Source organism: Dromiciops gliroides, chromosome 2 (genome assembly GCF_019393635.1).
Source record: "Dromiciops gliroides isolate mDroGli1 chromosome 2, mDroGli1.pri, whole genome shotgun sequence".
Lineage (NCBI taxonomy): Eukaryota > Metazoa > Chordata > Mammalia > Microbiotheria > Microbiotheriidae > Dromiciops > Dromiciops gliroides.
Genome location: NC_057862.1, coordinates 365,561,670 through 365,576,497, shown reverse-complemented (window position 1 = coordinate 365,576,497; position 14,828 = coordinate 365,561,670). Strand labels below are relative to the sequence as shown.

Here is a 14,828-nt window from a genome sequence, read left to right as displayed (position 1 = left end):
CAGGGAAGACTTTCTTCTGCAGCACCAATACTAAGAGAAATCAAGTAAAAGTCATTCTCAGGGACGAACGGACTCTTATGTACTACTCAAGACTTTTATCTCTACTTCTTCAACAAAAGAAGCAATTTCATGTCTAGTTTGTGATTAAGGCAACTCGGCTTGGCATAAGAGCATTAGGATATAGATGGAATAAAGGCTTTCCTTTGGAAAGACATGCATTGTCTAGCAGATGATGTTTAAACTTAGCTTTAACACCTACCCCCCCCCCCCAATTTAAAACAAAATCACCTAAACTATGGGAACTGGCAAAAATCTGCATGGACTGCAGTTACTAAAGCTGTACAGCTGGGAAAAGTAACATGGAGCCAGTGGTTTGGACTAAATTAAGGCCCCTTTCAACTTCTATATGCCATTATTCCGTGTCAGTTACATGATGCTATTAATGGGCTTGGCACAATTTGTCCTGGTTTATTAAGAACTAATTCCAAAGCCTTTGGCTGAAGTCAAATGTCGCAACTACACAAAGAAACCAGCTCAACAGAGTGGATGTAGCTTGGGTTGGATCATCTGCCAATATGCACCTTAACTATAAATTTGGACTCCCTTCATAGAAAAACATCTGTGAATGTGACATAATGGTTTTATGTATTTTATTTAGGAATAATCAAGGTCTGAAGTACCATTTAGAACCATTTCAAACTATACAAACAATTTCTTTTTCCCTCCCCACATCAAGTCCACATATACAAGATTTAGGGAAATCAACAGTGTACTTAGAAGGAGCAGTGGTTCTATAAGGAGTGCTAGCCCTTGAGATTAACTGTAGGTAAATTTGCACTCACATGAGCCACTGCAGGCAGTAGCAATAACCACAGCCCTAATCTAAGGCAGATTTTAAACTTAAAAAATGTTTACCCACCATAAAAAAAAAAAGTTTATTTTCACACAGAAGGCTAAATTAACATGTGCCACTGTCAGCCCCTGCTTTCTCCACCATGCCCCCTACCCCTTCTAGAATCCTAAAGCAAGTCCTATTTCCTACTACATGTGAAATAGGCCCCTTACAGAATCAACAGTCTAGCTCAAGTTCTTTACCTTTAGATAAACCACCACAGACAGGTCCATTTTGAATTGCTGAATTCACTGAAGTGAGTTCTGTTTTTGAATCCAGCCTATTTCTCAGCAACAGTCTTGTGATGGCAAAATGTTTAACAATCTTTCTTAAAATCTCTTCCTGCAGTATATAAGGAACAAAGTGCTTTTACCTCAAATTAGAACACAAGTAGGTAGGAAAAGAGAGAGAAGCAGGGCTCTTCTCAGGGAATTACCTGTAAGCCATTGGCAAAAATGCTGGTTTTTGCAAAGGATATGCTTAGTAACAGTCTCAATGAACAATCTACAGGGGAAGAGCGAGAGTGCTGGCATGTTTTCCTTTTTTTTTCTAAAATAACAGTCATGGTACAGGCCACTCCTCCCGTCACAACTGAACAAAGCTCTTGCCTATGGATAAAGCAGGAACTATGTGCCAAAGATTAACTGTGTCCCTTTAATTCCCACCTGAAAACAGTTGGGCTGATCAGGTTAAGTATTTGGGGTGTAAAACCACACTCTTCTTGGTTCTAATCTACTGTTTATAATAGGATATGCCTCCATTTTCCAGCAGACTGCAAACATGGCATAGTGTTATATGAGCAGGAGGCAGAGATGATAGCATTTTTTGAATATAAATTATAGAGTTAATAGGCACCATGTGAGTAGAGTTAACACTTCAGAATGTGGACCTGACTTGGAGAAAAAAAAGGCCACATTTTATATTCAGTGATTTTGAACCACTTTTATCTTATATTTCTGCCTGTTGATTCCAGTTATGCCACTGAATTTTCCTGACTCATCTCTTTGGGGGCGGCAGGGGGTGGGGAGGAGTTAAATGAAAAAGCTTTCGAGGCAGTAACCAAAACAAGTTATTCCACAGATTCTCACCCCCCCCCCATTTTTTCCTTTTCTGAAAACTACACCCAAACAAGGACCAATTAAACAAAACCTCTGACTTCTTGTCTTTGGTTGCCCTTGAACCTCTCCCAGAAGAGTGATCCCACCAAAGCCATTGGGAAGCAGGCAGCCTTCCAAATAGCTATGTTTATAAAAGATTTTAATGCAAATGTCTAATCTTGCTTCCTTGACCAGGCAAATAAAATATTCAGGCCCAAACAAAGCTTGGATTTAAAAAATGACCTTTCCTACAAGTCTTTTCACTCATACCAAAAAAATGTACTGTTATAAAGAATCCACAGCAAGTCAGTCCTTACAACAGGTATCCTTTCCACACCACACTCAGTTTCCTACTTGGTCATTATTTTTGGCAATCGGGGCTGTGTGTACCTGGGCCAAGAGGACAGAAAAGTGCCAGCCAAATTCAGTTACCGATTCACTTTGCTCACTCAGGACATTGGGAATGTGGAATTGTTAAGTGGGGGGAAAATGACTCTAATCCCCAGAAGAAAACTAATAATTATGTTAACCTACATAAAAGAGACTAGGTTTAAGGATGGTCACATTGCATGGGACCCCCTTTTCAATTAACAAACCAATAATCTAGCCAGGTGCTCATTAACCTATATTTAAAAATTAAAAGTGTTGTGTTAATGCTAACAAAAGTTAGGGCTTGATTCTTTTTTGGCCTCCCACTAACATGACTAGCCTGACAGTGAGAATGACGTGATATAATCTGAACAGAAACTGATTAACAATTAAAGACTGAGCTTTATCTATACATATAACTGCATAAATAAACCAAGAAATCCCCTGATGTATCCAATTATCTTAGGTTTCCCCACTGTTTATTAAAGATAGTTCCACAACCTGGATGCAGTGTCAAATTGCACATGGGCTACAGAAAACAGGGTGTATGGCATATTAGGTATAATGTGGTAGTGGCTTTTGGAAGACAAGGCCTAGGTTATTAATACGTGTACTCTCTGAAAGTAAAGTGAAGCTTTCTATAGACAGGTGTCCTCAGCCACATCTGAATATTATAAATGCTCCATATTATTTATTTGGGTTTGTGTTCATTTATCAAATTTTAAAAAGCTCCTAATGGGTTCTCTGTATTCAAGAGGAATAAAAAGGAGGCTGGGCTTCCAGTTATCCTTGTTACCACAGTCTGGAAAAGTAACAGAGGTCTGTAGAAGGGAGGCTATTTGAGTGAAAGAGATGAAAGTCTGGCTGGTACCACCTCTCTTCAGTTTCTTGAAAAATAGTGTGTTTAATGAAAGTCTCCCCAGATGGACTATTTTTTCTTTTCTATTATGAATGACATGTAAATGCTTATTATTATTTGCATTTCTGCTTGGGCAAATCATAAGCTGGCATGACAAGTGCATTACAGAAATCTAATTAGCCATTTGCAGTACACACATCCATTTGAGGGACATGATCCTAGGCTCTGTATGGTACAGGCAGAACTTAAAACAACCATACAGTAAAATTTGGACTCAATAAGCATACATTAAGGAAGTCTCACAACTGGCTCACAACACAGCTTTTGTACAGTCAAGGGTTTTGCAGCACTTTATAAAAACATTCTTTAAGTTCTTTTCTATTCCTTGGGGATTGACTGCCTGAGTTGACAATAAAATACTGTCTGCTAACCCCAACCAAACTCTTGGTCCATTAAGAGGGAAGAAAGATGATAGCCGATAGGGTCCCGGACATGTGTGAGGAAAGGAGGATATTCACATACATAACAAAAGGTTATATTCTGACACCCAGAGGAGAAAGCTAATAGGAGCCATGTCTAAGAAGCTGGAGGAGAGTGGAGGAGGAATGCTAGCAACCATCTGCTCACTCGATGAGTGAGCCTACCACTTGCCAGGATGCCAGCCTGGAGAAATGTGCTGAATTTCTATGACAGAATCCCAGGCAAGAGGGGAGTAGGAATAACTGCCTACATGCTTGAAACCAAGGAAAGATCCCCTCTAATACCATAAGCTAACTTTTGTCCTCAGCAAACAGTGCAAATAATAAAGATCACGAATAAATCAGGACCAGAGCCTAAGTATATGAATTAGGGGATCAAGTATTAGAAATGAGGCAGCACTCAAAGAAGCAGTCTACCTATTAGTGCATTCAACTAACAAAAAAAGTCAAAGTGCTAAGAGATCAGACTTCAGTAATCTATTTTTAAAAAACCTATTTAAAAATGAGAACTCTTAAAGCACAGATCTTTTCTACAATCAAAACTTCAAACAAGTAATCAAAAATATGAAAAGCATACCACATTATTCCATATTTCCTTCAACATAACAGATCTGATTTCATCTATAAAAATTGGATCTACATCTTCATATAAAAAAATTAAACATTTAAAAAAGGTAATAAACATAAATGTACATAGTCTTACTACTCTCCAAAGTCCAAGTGCATACTGGGAAGAGGAAGTGAAAAGTTAGTCAATTTATAAAACATTCTTTTTTCCTCAATACCGACCAACTCAACTCCCAGTTCTCCTCCTACTCCCAATTCAAAAGACTGTCTTAGAAGGCAACACAACACTTTGGCTACGTACAAAATTGTGGCAATGTGCCCTAGAATATCACAATGGTTGCTGGCAGGACCATTAAACCCAGATGTTCACTTTTTTTTTCTTCCAATTTTTCTACTTGGTTTTGGTTTCTCCTGAGGTTTGCACCCAAAGCACTGGGCCTGACATCCACACATTTAATATTTTTATTTTATTCCATTTTAAATACATGGATCTGAGCTCAAACTACTTCCTTCATTACTTGCTTCTGTAAAATTCTCTGCAAGAACAAATATCAAATTATATTTAAATATACTCAGATACAAGGACATGAGAAGAACGTGGGTCTTTTCTGCATCCCTGGAATTTCCCTTTCAGTCTTCCTCCCTGGTTCTCAGTGCTGAGCATGCAACCATTAGGTCATAGCCATTTGAGAGGGCTAATGTATATGAAAAAAGTTCACAATATTAGAAAGATCCTGTCTTCCACTAAACTGCTGTTTCTGCAAGTGGACCTACATTATGTATAGTGGCCAATTTTCACGTCCACAGTTTATTCTGTGAACTCTGCCTGAATATGCTCCAACACTGTAATTTTCTATTGCTTTTTTTTTCCATTACAGTGTTTGGATTATACATTTAATATGACCTCTAGTAAAAGAACCAAGAAAACATTCTCCAGTAAAACTCTGTAGTTAATACATGAAGAAACTATGGGAGTGATTGTGTTTCAAGAGCTGTCACTTTGGAAGTGTGATTCTCGAGTAGGATACTTTGAGATTGGCCTTCTCTTTGCTTCTCCCCCAGTCATGTTCAGTGTACAAATAAATACCAAGACATTCATTTCCAATGCATGAGCTGTTTTTTCCTTAATATCTATGGTATTCACTTACTAAAATGCACATATCATGTACATTTTACAAGGTAATAGCAAATAAGTATTTGTACTGTAAATGTGCATATATAAATTAACCTGCCTGTATATAAACACTAGAGGGGAAAAATCATGTATTTGTTCTCTGGAGGAAGCTATCACTTACAAATTCATGCTTTTGACATAGTAGCCAACACAATCAACCAATATCATGTCCAACATGGAGTGTATAATGACAGAATGCAAGTCTTGGTAAAATTCCCAGGCCATTTTCTCAACTAGAGGGGTTAGGCTCTGGAAGAAACAGTATGAAGGCCTTGATTTCAAAAGAAAGGGTTCTCTCAGACCACAGAATACAATGTCCCATACCCCCAGAAAAGGCACCTTTATCCACTATAGGCGAATTCAACCATGTGGCTTGCTATGTGTGCCCTCAAAGTACTTACTTGGGATAGTGAGGGTTGAGGGGAGGGAATGCTTGATTTCTGCTAGTTAGCCACAGTTTATACCACCCAATTTCCAACATAATTTTCTTTAAACTTCTACTTGCTTGTCTTCAGTTGAGCACACATCATAGGGCCAAGACATTAATCTTTCAGGAATTTCTGTGTCCCAGTTTAATCTATACCCTTGAGCCCTGTCACCTGCTCTCCCTAACTCTACCCTAAAGAGCTAGCAATCATTGCCTATCTGAAGTCAAGACAAAGGAAATGGAACAGTGACTGCAGTAGTGACCGCTAGACTTGGCATCAGAGAATTTGACTCAAGGACCCATTGTGCTAGCTGTGTGACTTTTGACAAATTAAACTCTTGGGGCTTCAATTTCCTTATCTGGAAAATAAGGGAACTAAATGATTTCTGAGGTGCCTTCTAATTCTGACATTCTATGAGATTCTCTGGAAATAACTGTGTACATTGCTCAGTTACCCCTAATCAGCATGGACAGGTTAGTCTTGAAAATTGTCTAAGATTCTTGTACTGGGAGATATATGAGAAATGAGATCACAAGTCTTGCCATTTATTCCATCGAAGTTGATACTTATATGAGAGGATCTTTGTAAAGTGGACGGTACATTCAGACAATTATTTCATATTTCAAAAGGTATCATTTTACCTGATTTTCCAAAAATACCAACTTTTCCAGGTAAGCAAAAATGACAAGTTAGAGATTAAAGTTAAATAAACCACATTTGGTTACAAATTGAGGGGAACGTTTTCAAAATTAATAAATACTTAATGATTTTCATCCTTAATCTTTAAATCTTGTGCATTTACTGGGAGAGAGGACTAAAAAAGCTTTGCCATTTTTTGGGGAAGCCTTATACCACTGACTTTAAATTGAGGGCTATTCCCATCTCAAATAACTAAGTCAATTAATCTCATTCTCAGCTTCCTTACTGGTAAAGTGGTAATTATGTTTGCCACATCTTATCCTTCCCGTTTGTATGAGGATTTAGAGATCAACATTTATAAAGTGCTTTGAAATCCTCAGGTGAAAGGTACTGAACATAGTGGCTTTGTGCTTTTTTTTTTTTTCCTTTCCTTTCCTTTCCTTTTTTTTTTTTTTTAAACGGATTTTATCTCTTTTTATCTAATACTGGAACATTTCTGGCTTTAAGAAGTAGGCATTTGAATACATATACCAGGCTCAAGATCAACAAATTCTTCATTTAACCCAATAATGGAAAAATAGTTGATAACTGATCTAGAATTTTTCATGAAAAGGAAACTAACCAAGTAGCCAAAAAGTTGTTTGTTTTTTTAACCTGGGGAAAAATGGCTATTATTCAACTGTCACTTTAGACAAGAAAAGTGTTGCTTATACCCTTGCTGGTCAGAGACTGCTTAACAAAGCAGAATTATTTTCAGAAAGGGGTCCATAGAAAGGATTCCAGATAAAGTCGTAAGTGTACTGATGACTTGCTCTCTAGATTCAATGCACTGCAGCCTGATAAAAAACTTTAAGAGGAGTATATGTAGTGATATCAACCTTCAGAGAACAGACACTAAACAGAGAGAGAAAAAGGAAATGCACTGCTTTGCTAATCAGAAGTTTCTATGTAATGAACATGTTTATAATCTGATGTTTTATTAAATGTGTATAGGCGGATGTATATGTTAAAAAGTTGGTTCTGTTGTACATGAATAAGAAATCTGAATATTGTATCCACTGGAAGGCAAAGAAGAGGTCCTATATTGCAGGAGGAAGAATCTGACACGAACCCTGCTCTCCCCAGCTTAGCATATCCTAAATTGGCTGTGAAGAGCTCTGGGCTGACCAGTGAGTTCCCCAACAGCCTCTCCCCAGTGTGCTTGGCTAAAAGTCTCACAGCAGCAGGCACTGTAACTGGCCCCTGCAGCAGAGGTTCAGATCCGGCCCATTCGATTTGACATCTTCCCACATTTGGCAGATCCTTCATAGCAGTCGGTTTAAGTTCAATCTGCTTCTGAAAAAAGAAAAAAAAATACCCGTAAGATCTATATTAGGGTATGCCTTAAACATGTACATGTGAAAGTCTGAACATCTTCAATGTAATTTCACATTCTCAAGGTAAGAGCTATTTGAAGGCTTACTTAAAGCTACGTATCATCCACTCTCAGGTTCAGCTCAACTGCAGACTGAGGGAGAAGAGCTGCTAAATCCAACATGGCAGCCAGAACACTGCTACAGAAGCTTCCTCTGGCCTGACAGCCACAGGCACCTGGACTAGGTACCGTGACCCAGAGGTCATGTTGTGCCCTCCTCTATTCACTGTCTTACATGGCTGCCCTCAGGCCCTTCCAAACACCTCTGAGCTAAGCAGGCAATCTATTCTTCTACTCAGATTTTTACTGCAGCCTTGATCTTTGTTTTGCAATTTTCAGCCCTGAATGTGAAATAAACAGGTGCCTTTAAAACAACACAGAGCTTGATATTTTCTTTGCTGACCTTGACTGAAAAAGCCTTCCCAAAACTCACCTTTTAACAGCTTATGGTGATTAATGACAATCAGTAACATTCTTTCTATCTTATCTACCCTGGCCTATGGCAGTCATTTGGGGTCTGTGACCAAAAAAACTTGAGCCATTAAAGTGCAGCACCTCTGCTTCCTCTCCCCCATGAAATGCCACATATCCTTTGTCATCCCACTGTACTTTTTTGCTTACAGTAGAATCAAAAGGACTAGGCATAAAGCACCGGCCCTGGATTCAGGAGGACCTGAGTTCAAATCAGGCCTTGGACACTTGACACTTACTAGCTGTGTGACCCTGGGCAAGTCACTTAACCCCCATTGCCCCGCAAAAAAATAAATAAAAAGGGACTGGGCACAGATCTCTAGGTCATAGATCTATACCTGTAAAGGATCTCAGAGGTCAACCTCTTCATTTGGCAAACAAAGAAAGGAAAATCCACAGAGGTTAAGTCAGTTGCCCAAGGTCACACAGGCAATAAGGGGCAACAGTGTGATCTGAACCAAAGCCAGTGCTCTTTCCAGTATACCACACTGCTTCCCAGATGGTAAATGCTGTGAAGACATCAAAGCTTGCAATACAAACACAGGTAATACACTTCCAGTTTAGACTCAATAATAAACATGCTTTTCTTTTTCTCATGTCTTGAAAGCTGAAACATTCATACTTGCAATCAGGAAATTATAGAAAAAATTGAACTTTAAAGGACCTTAAAGGTCACCTTTTTCCAAGATCAAGTTGGACTTGAAGTTGCATGGGGAACTCAGAATATTTTAGAACAAACCTGTCAGATGAAAGGAGAAAAGGCCTCCTGCCATGTTTTCAGTTTTTACACTTGAGGTTTTTAAAAAAATGAATCATTTAACACTAATTCCTTTCATGTTGATTCAGGGGCAGCATTAGTACCACAGTTAAGCACACTCACTATTACCACATCAAAGGTTTACATAAAAGGTTGTCTATCTAGAAAAGTTGTTGAGCATCATTTACTCACTCCACAAAGGAAAGACAGCAAAAACGCAAGCTATAATAGGAAGATGGAATGCATTTACTGTGACTAAGAGCATTAGGAAGGTTGCATTCTTACACTTATATTGTTTATCGTTTACTCTGCAGCAACAGTTTGTGAAAAGACTATGATTCAGGTATTAATATTATGTTTAGGCCATACAAACGCATGCTACTTTGACTAGGAAAAGCAAAGTGTTCACAGGGATTATTCGCAATCTTCCTAATGCTAATAATTATGTAATTGTAGCTAAGAGTCCCAATAATACACAGGTTCACTTTTCGTGCTATACATAATAATGCAACATTGGTTTAATAATTTGCCACTGAAAATTGTGGATAATTAAAAAAACTATGTGAAACAATCACTGCAAAATAAAATGTATTTGTTCTTTTTATTCATATGCTCTTAAAACATTCAGAGAAAAATGACAGAAATTCCCCCATTTATAGAAAAATATTTATAATGGTACTTTCCATGGTAGCAACAAACTGGAAGTAAAGTGGGTGCTCATTAATTGGGGAAAGCTGAACAACTTGTATTTGAATGATATGGAATATTATGATATCATGGAGGTCATATTTTTTTAACAATGGTTTTATTTCTTTTCTTCCAGATTGTGTTTTACTTTAGTGTATTTGCATTCCTACTCAGTCATTTTCTTTTGTTTCTATGGTGGGACTTACCACCATGGCAAGTTTTTCTATTCAATCAATTATTTCTGCTCTGCAGACTCTGCATTGTGCTTTCACAATTTTTATTTCTTTTTTAAATCATTTAGGAACATCCTGTTGTGGTTTCATGCTCTCCTAGGAATCTACAGGGTCCTCTGCCTTATCATGTATTGATTACTTTTTCTTTCCCTTGCAATATTTATTCATAGATATCTGGACTCTTTTAGGTGATCTGGAGACACTATTCCCTTCCATTATTGATATCTTTTCTGTGGGTTTACCTGCTTATGCTCAAAGTCTGTAATTGAGTTTTCCTCCTCTTGAGATTTTTGGTAATTCCAATCTTCTTTCTTTATATTCCCCTATGGATCACTTTCTGACTCCTTCCCTTTGATGCAGGTTTCCCTAGAGGCTGATCTAAAGGCTGGCTCAGCTTCCTCCTACTTGGACACTTCACAAGCCTCAGTCTCTGCCCCAAGTGACTTCTGAGGGGGACAGAACTGGCCCCAGATGGATGCTGGACTCTTCCCCTCAGGGTTAGTAGAATACTACACAGCCACACACACATGTCCTGCCCTATTTCATTCTGTTCCTGTTCTCTTGCTGAATTCAACTTTGCCTCCTTGCTGTTCCTCCCAGAGTAAACTGCTCTTTGGTTTTCCTAGGCAGTGGGAAGAAGCAGGCAAAGGTTGAGATCTGTTGCAAGTCCATGAGTCAGATAGTGCTACTGTTGGGGGGAGGGGGGTGGCAGAGAGGAAGGAACAGTAAGTGCTGAGTAAGCACATCGGGAGTGAAGGCTTAACTTTCACTGAGTTTTTACCTCATTAGGGTTCTTGAGCTTAGTGGGAACTGAAATTCCTTTATCTCTTGTCTACAGTTCTTATTTTGGACAAAGACTTGTCAAGACTGGAGAAAATGTCTAGTTTGCCATTTGTGTCAAGTGACCCAGAAGTGACTTGTTTGTCACAAGGAAGGGTTCTGTCAAAGCAGCAGCCATTGGGAAATGCCAGTGATGTAAGAAAGGAAAAAAGCACCAATAAAATATTTACTTAAAAAAAGAAAAAGGGTGGAAGCCATTTGATCCATTTTAAGACTTAAGCAGATCATGGGGAAAAAAAAGCCTTTGGGTAATTGATAGGCTCATAGGCCATCAAGTCTAGTGAAATGATACACAGAAGAATCAGCAAGACCTGGGTTTGAATTCCTCCTATGATATTTACTTGTTCTTTGACCCTGATCAAGTCAATTAATCTTTCTCCACCTCAGTTTCCTTATTTATCCCCATAAAATAGAGATTAAAAATAGCATGTACCTCATAGGGTCTTTGTGAAGATTAAATGAGATAATATATGTAAAGTGTTTTGCAAACTTTAAAACCTATATAATTGTTAGCTATTATTCATAGGATTATATAGACTTAGAGCTAGAAATGACCTTATAGGTCACCTAATCCAACCCCTTCATTTTATAGATGAGAACTCTAAGTCCCAGAGGAGTTGTGTTTGTTCAGTCATTTTTCAGTTGTGTCCTTCTCTTCATGACCTCATTTGGGGTTTTCTTGGCAAGGGTACTGGAGTGGTTTGCCATTTCCATCTCCAGCTCATTATACAGACGAGGAAGCTGAGACAAACAAAGTTAAGTGACTTATCCAGGTTCACACAACTAGTGAGTGTCTGAGGCCAGATTTGAACTCAGAAAGACGAGTCTCCCTGACTCCAGGCCCTGTAGTTTGTGCACTACAGTGCCTGCTGCCCTCCTGAGAAGTTAAATAAATTGCCCAAAGTCACACAAGTAGTAAACATCAGAGGTGCAATTTGAACCTTGACTCCTCTGACTCTAAAGCCACTGATCTTTCTACTGTACTTTCTTCTCTACTTACACCTAAAGGATGATCTTATATTCTATGTAAAACAAGTTATGACAAAGCTGAGTTTATCAAATGGGAACAGGGAGTATTGTTAAGGAAACTTTCTTGATTCGATAAAAGAAAACCAAGATTTCCTGGGGAGTGAGAGCAGTCAAGTCAATCTTTTCTGTTTTCTGGATAAGAAGGTACATGCTGAATTAATAGTAGATGTGAGTGATTTACAGACTTCCCAAAGATTAAAAATATAGCTCTCTCTCCAAGAGATAAATTGTTGAAAGAGACAGAAGTACTAACTAGCAGCACCAGCACCGCCAGGGTCCTCAAAGAAGATCACTTAAAGTACAAAGAATGGGAGCACCTTAAGCTCAGAAGTGGATTAATTTTTGTCTGTATTCCCAGCAGCTAGCCTAGTTCCTGGAACAGTGCTGATGCTTAATGAATGCTTGTTGGGTAACCAAGGATCTAGGGCCATTTCATTGTCTGAAAGAACAAAGAATACAAAGGTTTCAGACTTTAAGAATAATTGCAGTTGAATCAAGTTGGTTTTCTCTTATTCCCAGGCAAAGAAAACCAAATAAGATCACATAGCAAAGTTAGCTAAATTGAGTGAGAGGGAAGAGGTATATAAACTTGTAAAGTGGAATTGTTATCATCTTCCTTCCTTCTTTCCTTCCTTCTCATGGAGGAAGCAAAAAGGGGTTAACAGATCACCTGAGGCTTGAGTCCTTATTAATAGTACCTAAAAGGGTTAACAGAGAAACTAAGGTTTGTGTTCTTACAGTAACCAAAAAGGTTTATCCCTATCAACCCTCACCATCAACAGACTGTAACTAGGGACCATTAACCATTAATAGCCATTAATATTCCTAGATGACAGGACACCTAGAAACCAGATCTTAAGAGATATCAAAAACACAGAGACCTTCTGGGTCTGACAAGTTTAAGCATGTCTTTAGGAACATGTGCAGAAAAGGCCAAATGTATCCTTAGGTTCATCTTATGATGTGTAAACCCCCAAAACACACCTCCAATTAAAAAGGTACCCGCTTTGAGGGTTGTCTTAGGACCTCAGGAAGTCCAAATTAGGATATAACCTCCCATGTACCGCCTTAAGGAGAATATCAGGATAATGAGGAGATAACCTACTTTTTCTCCCTATAAATATAACCATTTCCATCTCCCAAATTGAGACACTTATCTCCTTGGTGTCTCCCTGTGGCCTCAAGTATTTTAATAAAACTTGGGAAACGGAGTCAATGAGACTTGTAATTCTTTTGGGATGTCTCACAATCAATTTGATCAATTAAATCCATCTCTACAATCCTCCCTCCCTCCCTTTCTTCCTTCCTTTGTTCCCTCCCTCCCTACCGATACTCACAGTTTATCTAAGACAGGTTTTTTTGGGTTTTTTTATGTTTTGTATTGCAAGGTCTGTTTTGGCATTTTGTTAAAAGCCCATGTCTCCCTCCTCAGAATAATACCTATAAATGCATAAAATAAATACAAAAGATTTCAAAAGAAACAAATTATATTAAAATATAGTTACAATAATATTTTTAAAAACCAAGTTCAAGGTTAAAGATCCCTTGGTATAGGAAGAAATAGTCAACCTCTACATATGGCTTGCCTTGTAAATCCAAGCCTAAAAATAAGGCCAAATATCACAACTTCATATTATCAACTCTTACCTATGAAGAAAAAATAATTTTGGTTGGTAAAAGCCCATGCTACTCTGAGGTTTTGGCACATTATTTCCTTCTTCCAAGAACATGCATTCCCCACACCTGGAAGGCAATCTCTCATTGCCTTGTCTTCTTAGAAGGCACTTAAAATCCTAATCTTTCTTTTCAGCTCAGGGGCCATTTCTTACTTGAAGCTTTCTCTGATTCCTCCAAATGAAAGTATGTTGTTCTCTGTCTCTGTCATTTTCCTAGCACACTAGGCGCATTGCATGTGAAAGGCATTTAACAAATGTTCTCTGATTGAATTTTTGAGAGAACATAGCATTAAGATCAATAGCAGGAGGAAAATATGCAACACAAAATTATCCATGTGGTAATGGTACATAGAGAGAAAACACAGATAACAAATTCACAGCTAATCTCAAAATTTTACTAGGCTTCTACCAAACTTCTCAATAGAATTAATGATCTGCACCAGGGGACAGGGATAACTTCAGAAGTCAGGACCACCACCTCATTCAAGATTTCCCAACCCCAAAGGGAACTTTCCATAGTCAGGGGTCACCCCATCCATTCCCTCCCCCATCTGTCCTCTTTATATAAAGACTTTGGCCTCCCTCTGAGGGGGGGGCAGGGCAATGAGGGTTAAGTGACTTGCCCAGGGTCACACAGCTAGTAAGTGTCAAGTGTCTGAGGCCAGATTTGAACTTAGGTCCTCCTGAATCCAGGGCTGGTGCTTTATTCACAGCACCACCCAGCTGCCCCGTGGCCTCCCTCTGGGTGGAGGAGAAAAGCTATCTCAGAGAATCATATCTATAAGCCACCTCCTCTTCCCTTGGGGTGAAGTCTTTGACTTCCCCCTTGGTCACTTTCTCTAAGCGTCCCAATAAAAGGCTATTTTATTCTAATCATATTGTGTATGACAGGTGTAATTCTTTAAAGAGGAAAACTGGAGATTTCCGGGGCAGAGTCAAGATGGCAGAGGAAAGGCAGTAAGCTCTCGGAACTCACAACACAATCACTCCCAAAAAACCTTCAAATAATGACATAGGACAATTCTTGGAGCAGCAAAACCTGCAAAAGAATGGCTGAGATAATTTTCCAGCCAAAGATGGCTTAGAAGGTCTGCAGGAGGGGGCTGCTGTGAAGGGCAGGAGTGGAACCCAACCCCACAGTCATGCTGACACAGATTTAGTCCCAGGCAGGCCTCGCCAGAGAAAGAGACCCCCAGAGCCTCTGAATCAGCTGCAGC

At 38.9% G+C, this 14,828-nt stretch overlaps 2 protein-coding genes across 6 annotated transcripts in view; one reads left to right on the top strand and one right to left on the bottom strand.

The window, feature by feature from the left end:
- Nucleotides 1-14,828, top strand: part of PLCG1 (phospholipase C gamma 1) — a 90,558-nt gene that overhangs the window by 72,764 nt on the left and 2,966 nt on the right. Inside the window, exons 33-34 of one of the 3 annotated variants that reach the window (XM_043990112.1) lie at nt 10,427-10,563; nt 10,905-11,296. In XM_043990112.1, the coding sequence (XP_043846047.1) occupies nt 10,427-10,516 (90 nt within the window). In that variant the 3' untranslated portion in view covers nt 10,517-10,563; nt 10,905-11,296. Of the gene's footprint in view, nt 1-10,426; nt 11,301-14,828 lie in introns of those variants that run through there. The other 2 variants (XM_043990114.1, XM_043990113.1) reach the window with 2 other exon arrangements.
- Nucleotides 637-14,828, bottom strand: part of ZHX3 (zinc fingers and homeoboxes 3) — a 229,786-nt gene continuing 215,594 nt past the window's right edge. For all 3 annotated transcript variants that reach the window (XM_043990117.1, XM_043990118.1, XM_043990116.1), the window contains one exon: nt 637-7,839. In XM_043990117.1, coding sequence (XP_043846052.1) covers nt 7,829-7,839 — 11 coding nt within the window. In that variant the 3' untranslated portion in view covers nt 637-7,828. The remainder of the gene's footprint in view (nt 7,840-14,828) is intronic.